This window comes from Otolemur garnettii, unplaced genomic scaffold (genome assembly GCF_000181295.1).
Source record: "Otolemur garnettii isolate 467f Iridium unplaced genomic scaffold, OtoGar3 scaffold00364, whole genome shotgun sequence".
Classification (NCBI taxonomy): domain Eukaryota; kingdom Metazoa; phylum Chordata; class Mammalia; order Primates; family Galagidae; genus Otolemur; species Otolemur garnettii.
In genome coordinates this window covers 150,604-157,009 of record NW_003852759.1, presented here as the reverse complement: position 1 = coordinate 157,009, position 6,406 = coordinate 150,604, and the positions used below count along the sequence as shown (strand labels likewise).

General features: G+C 49.2%; 1 protein-coding gene across 2 annotated transcripts in view; it reads left to right on the top strand.

Moving 5' to 3' along the window:
* D2HGDH (D-2-hydroxyglutarate dehydrogenase) overlaps positions 1–6,406 on the top strand; it is a 45,993-nt gene that overhangs the window by 29,897 nt on the left and 9,690 nt on the right. For both annotated transcript variants that reach the window (XM_023509110.1, XM_003803612.3), the window contains 2 exons: positions 1,253–1,395; positions 4,723–4,888. In XM_023509110.1, coding sequence (XP_023364878.1) covers positions 1,253–1,395; positions 4,723–4,888 — 309 coding nt within the window. The remainder of the gene's footprint in view (positions 1–1,252; positions 1,396–4,722; positions 4,889–6,406) is intronic.

Sequence of the window (6,406 nt, the reverse complement as noted above, 5' to 3'; positions counted from 1 at the left end):
TTTTTGGTTGCAGCCGTCATTGTTGTTTGGCGGGTCCGGGCTGGGGATTCGAACCCACCACCTTAGGTGTACGTGGCTGGCGCCTTAGCCCGTTGAGCCACAGGCGCCGAGCCAATTTTCATTTTCATTTAATGATTTCAACAAATATAAAAAGAAATTCACACTAGCTTTGAAAACAATACAAGTTTAAAATTTTCTTTAAAAAATTTTTTTTTAATTTTTTATTTAGAATAAAAAATGACAGAGTCTCAAGCTGTTGCCTTGGGTAGAGTGCTGTGGCTTTACCGATTACAGCAATCTCCAACTCTTAGGCTTAAGCACTTGTCTTGTCTCAGCCTCTCAAGTAGCTGGTATTGCAGGCACCTGCCACAACTCCCGGCTATTTTTTGGTTGTAGTTGTCGTCGTTGTTTGGCAGGCTGGGGCTGGATTCCAACCTGCTAGATTTGAACCCCCCAGCTCTGGTGTATGTGGCTGGTGCCTTAGCTGCTTGAGCTATAGGTGCCAGGCCAAAAAACATATGTATTTTTTTGAGACAGAGTCTCACTATGTCACCTTCAGTAGAGTGCTGTGGCATCACAGCTCACATCAACCTCAAACTCCTGGGTTCAAGGAAATCTCTTGCCTCAGCCTCTTGAGTAGCTGGGACTAGAGGTGCCCACCACAACATCCAACTATTTTTAGAGATGGGGTCTTGTTTTGGCTCAGGCTAGTCTAGAACCTGTGAGCTTAGGCAGTCCACCTGCCTTGGCTTCCCAGAGTGCCAGGATTACAGGCATGAGTCGCGGTGCCCTGCATAATTTTCTTAATTTTTTGTAGTTTTTTTTCAAAATAGAGAATCTCACTTTCTCACCTTCGGTAGAGTGCTGTGGCATTCACATTTCACAACAACCATACACTCTTGGACTCAAGAGATCCACTTGCCTAAGCCTCCCAAGTAGCTGGGACTACACGTACCTGCTGCAATGCATGACTTAATTTTTTTTATTTTTCTGGGCTTGGCGAGAGTGGACAAGCTGCCCCATAAGCCCACCTCAAGGCCACGAGAGGCCCTGGCTGTGGCAGAGTCAACCTTGGGTGTGCTGTGTTTTCTAGGGCACATGGTCTATCTGAAATACAGCCCAGCCAGAGAGCTGACCAATGCTTAGGCTTCCCCGGCGGCCTTGTTGGCAAGGAAAGGTCTGTCAGAGCTGTATCAGCCTGACCTAGAGCAGCTAGATCTCTGTTCACTTTGTTCTCCTTGCTTTTTTTCAGAGAGTCCATTTTATGTCCTGATTGAGACCTCAGGCTCTGATGCAGGTCACGATGCTGACAAGCTGGGTGGCTTCCTGGAGCACTTGCTGGGCTCGGGCCTGGTAACCGATGGGACTTTGGCAACTGACCAGAAAAAAATCAAGGTGCACTTTGCTCCTGCGGCCCTCCTTCTACTGAGCCTTACCAGGGTATCTGTGGTGTGAGCTATCCAGCATAGGCACTGTGGGTTTTGGGTCAAAAGTGTGATCAGGTTTCATGGCTTTGATGGGATGTAATGTCTTTGGAATGGAAGGTATATTCCTACTGTCTGGATCATTTTCTTCATCATTTTACAGGTACGCCCTGCCTTCCCCATCACATCTCTCCTTCCTTCCCACCGATCTCCTTAGCTGCAGAGTGAATCAACTGGCCCCTTGCTAGCTCCCTGGTGCCTGTGGTTTAGTGGCCAGTCAGCAGCAGCTGCACGAGTAGTATACAGTGTAGCACAGGTGGGCAGAGCTGCAGGGCTATAGAGCCCCAGCCTATTGAGGTGAGCAGAGTTTTCTGGAGGAAATGGCTTTGAACGTGTGACTAGAAATGATTTGTTCTGTTGGAGGCCAGAACGGGGGTGGGGGATAAGGCCTGGGCAGTGGAAGCTGTTGGCCCCATTTTCTTACTGTGGTCCCTTCAAATGCAGAATGGAGAGCAGACAAGGGCTGAGTGCAGGGCTCTGGTAGGAGGTTGGGGCAGGATCTTTATTTTGAGATGTATCTGGATTTGGCCAGTTGTGATCTATGAGCAGGGACTGTGAAGGCCTTAGTCTCAGGTTTGCTGACTTCAATGGTCAGCTTCATTGATTTACTTCATTGTTAAAGCTTTTCCCCTTATAATTAGCTCTTGATTTTTATGCATTATGTGTAAGTTGTTACAGCAGTTGCCTGTACTGAGTGTTTGCTTTCAGAGTGCACTGTTCATAGTGTGGCTCCATGCCTGATGGCTGTGTGGTCATCTCTGTCTCCTGATCAGCTATTCTTAGATGTCATGGTCACTCTGGATGTGGCTCTTCACCTTGCCCTGAGTCACCTCTGAAATCACCTGTTGTGATTTCATTGCTGGGGATAAAGGTGTCTTCTTCCCAGGGTGGTGTTGCTGGCTCAGGAGTTGTACTCAAATGAATGGTGGCTTGTCAGTTGCTGGCACAGCCAGGGCTTCCCAACAACCTTCTCTGCCCACCTGAGAGGCGTGATTGATCGAGTTTCCTTTTCATGTCTTCCACATCTCCCTGATTGTTTTCTAATTCTGCTGTATCTATCAGCTCACTGATTTTCATGTCACAAACAGTCCCCAGACCCCACTGGCCACAGGAATATGGGCCCAAGTCTCTCTGGTTATGTGCTGTGCTGCAGCTTGCCTATGTGTCTTCCTGCTTGGGGGCCCAGGTGGACCCAGTGGATGGAAGAATGGGAAGGCTTTAGGGAGCGTCGCTGGCTCCTCCTAGGCCTATGCTCGGAGCTGGCTATTCAGCTCGCCTCCTTAGCCCACTTGCCTTGGGAGTACGGGCAACCCTCCTTCTGCAGTTGCTGGATCACTGGGAGGACAGAGTAATGTGACTGTCCCACACGCCCCCAGCTACCCCTGCATGTCAGTGCCCCATGCCCCTCTGTACCCCATCCAGCCTGGACTTGTGTGCCCCACAGCCAGGCCTGTGATGCCAGGGAAGGCCAGGTGTGCGTCAGTTCTGGGGCCCTGTCTCCTGCTCCTGCTTGCTGAGTCTCACCTCCAAGAGTATCCTGAGAACAATCAGGTCTTGAGCATTTGCCAACACCTGTATTCTGTGCTCAAGCTTGACTGCTTGTTCTGTTCCTTTGCATAGAAGACCACCCTCTCCTGAGTGTGCAGCTCAGGGAGTCTGGTGGGGGCCCAGGCTGCTGCTTTGCAGGCTTGGCTTTGCTGTCTTCTCATGTTGACCATGACTCTGGGGAGCCCTGTGCCATTCTGCTTTCTAGTTCTTTGTAGGTTTTTTCCTTTGGGAGCCTTTGGTTTTCTGATGTATCTAGAAGACTGCCTTGTACCTGTCCAGCCTATGTAGCGTAAGTGGTGTGTTCCTGGGGTACTCCTAAAGCCCCGCCCAGGCCTGGCTCTGCCCTCTTCGAACCCTTGTAGTGGCACCTGGTGGCTTATGCCGGATGCCAAAGGCTTCTTTGAGCTATGACCCTGGCAGGTATGTTGGTCTGGCCTGTCCTCCCCACTCCTCTGTTGGGCACCTTCTCTGCTGTGCCTGTTGGGTGACAGCAGTGACTAGGATGAGGAAACTTTGCCCCATAGGCTCATGAAATGAAGCAAAAGTGCAAAACTTAGCAGCTCTTCTGAAGTCCAAGTGCTGCGGGAGAAGCAGAACTAGGCAGAGTGGTGGGTAGTGCTGGGGGGGAAGGGATACTGGGAAGCTGTCCATCTCCAGCATTCGAGCAAGGGCAGGTGCCAAGGCCCTGAGGGGACGACCTGCTGAGTTCTCAAATACTCCAGGGATGTAGGTGTGGAGCAGAGTGAGCAGGGGTGGGCAGGCAAGTGGGAGAGCCCCTCTGTGGCCAAGCTGGGGCTTTAGGGTCTGGTGCTAGGCTGAGAGGTGCTCCTGGGCAGTGGGTGTCCTCTGGGCAGTGGGTGTCCTCCAGGCGGTGAGGCAGCAAGTGTGGGTGGTGGTGTTTGAGTGCCAGTAATGTGGGTAGGGATAGGCGCTGCTGCTCACTGGGCTATAGAGTGACCCAAGGTATCTCCTCAGGCAAACTAGTCTAAAAATTATTGACAGAATTGGGAAATTTGGTCACTGGCTGGACACTCAGCAGTGGCAAGCAGTGAGTGTAGCATTGTCATTATCTTTTACAAATTTCATGGTGAAACGTTTCCTGAATTGCTGGCTCCTCTGCGGTGCAGGTGTCGGGTCAAGGTCTGGGTGGGACTGTGTGGAGGAGGGTGATCCAGGTGCCTAGACGTGACAGTTCTGTCCTCCTCCCTGTGGGTCCCAGATTTGTTGTCATGTGAAAAGTCAAAGCAAATAAAAGCCAAGTAAACCACAGATGGATTTATCTTGACAAGCTGCTCCCCCAGGCCCCTGTCTACCTGCTCTGCCCTGTCCTGCTGCAGCCATTGGCACTGTCCCCTCACTGTCCTTCCTTGGGAGTTCCTCCAGGATCCTGGGACCCTCACACCACCCCCTCTGCCTGCCTCGATCTTCCCACACCTCTGTTGCTCTGCCCCTTGGCTGTGACATCATCTGAAGCTGCTCTGGGTCTGGTTCTGGGAAGGCCATGTCCCTCTGGAGGTGTCCCTGCATCCTCAATGCTGCTATGGGGCAAGCCCCCAACCACACAGTGCAGTGTGCCCTGTTCTGGATGGAAGCCCCACAGCTCCATGAGGACATAGAACTTGTCCCAAACCTATAGCACCTTTATCATCCCCATAGCAGCCCTCTGTCTCCCTCCTCTTGTCCACCCCAGATGCTGTGGGCCCTGCGGGAGAGGATCACGGAGGCACTGAGCTTGGACGGCTGCGTGTACAAGTATGATCTCTCCCTCCCTGTGGAGCGGCTCTACGACCTCGTGACGACCCTGCGTGCCCACCTTGGCCCATGTGCCAAGCACGTGGTGGGTTATGGCCACCTGGGTAAGTAGCGCCTTGGTGCCAGGAGTTAGCACACTCTGGGAGGCCAAGGTGGATTGCTTGAACTCAGTGCTCTCTGTAGTGAAGAATGTCACACGAGGCTCCCGCACACACTTGCAGTACCACAGGTTTAGCAGAAAAGTGAGATAAACTTAAAATTGAGAAAGACCTAATAATTTTCATGATTCTTTTTGGATATTTTGGAAATGACTGTCATAGTGCAATTTTAATGGCGGAGCACATGGCTCAGATTGCCAGAACATGTGGAGATCTTCAGAGCACTAACCCAGGTGTCTGGAACATAAGAACACAGAAGATCCTCTTCTCTCTCCATTACAGAACTTGGATGGAGTACTACATTAGCAGGCCTCGGATCCTGGGGTTTGGAAGAGGATTTGATGAGTCTATTTAAATTTTATTTGAGGCAGCCAAAATAATTTTTCATATCAGCAGATGTCTTTGACTATAATTGATCAGGTGCTGGTTTAGCAATTCCTGTAACTTTTTTTTTTTTTTGAGACAGAGTCTTACTTTGTTGCCCTTGGTAAAGTGCCATGGCATTATAGCTCACAGAAACTTCAAACTCTTGGGTTTAAACCATTCTCTTGCCTCAGCCTCCCAAGTAACTGGGACTACAGGCACCCGCCACAACACCCACCTATTTTTTGGTTGTAATTGTTATTCTTATTTGGCAGGCCCAGGCTGGATTCAAACCTACCAGCTGTGGTGTATCTGGCTGGCACCCTAGCTGCTGAGCGACAGGCACAGAGCCTCTGTAATTTTTTAATACTTAATATAATTCATTATCCTCCCTGGCAACATGAGAGACAATTTGTAAATTAGAAAGGTCAGATTTTAATTTTTTTCTATCTAGTGAGGTTTTTTTTTTTTTTTTTTTTTTGAGTTAGGGTTTCACTCTGTTGCCCAGCCTAGAGTGCAGTGGTGTGATTATAGCTCATTGTAACCTCAAATTCCTGGGCTCAAGTAATCCTCTTGCCTCAGCCTCCCTGGTAGCTTGGACTAGAGGCTACCATGCCCAGCTTATTTTTTGTAGACACAAGATCTTATTATGTTGCCCAGGCTGGTCTGAAACTCCTGGTCTGAAGGGATCAAAGTGCTGGCTGGGATCACAGGAGTAAGCCACTGTGCCTGGCTATGTGTTTTAAAATTTTCTGTTTTTTGATTCTAGATACATTTCTCCTTTTATGAGAAAAGAGAATGTGGGTTTTATATAATTATAAAAAATATTTCCTGGGTTGAGAAAAAAAGAGGAAAAAAATTCCCTGTCAAATGGATGAGAGCTGATGGGACAAAGAGGAAGATTTAAGTCTCCTGTAATTGAAAAGCTATGGGCTAGAATTTATGTGCCAATATGGGAGTGCTGGTGACACCCACCGTTTGAGTTGTTTGTTTACTTTAAGGAACGGAACCTTGTGGTGAGGTGTAACTTGTTACAGATGACAAAGCTCCACTGTCAATAAGAGCTATGCAGTCTCCATCCAAAGTGATTTTTATTTCTTT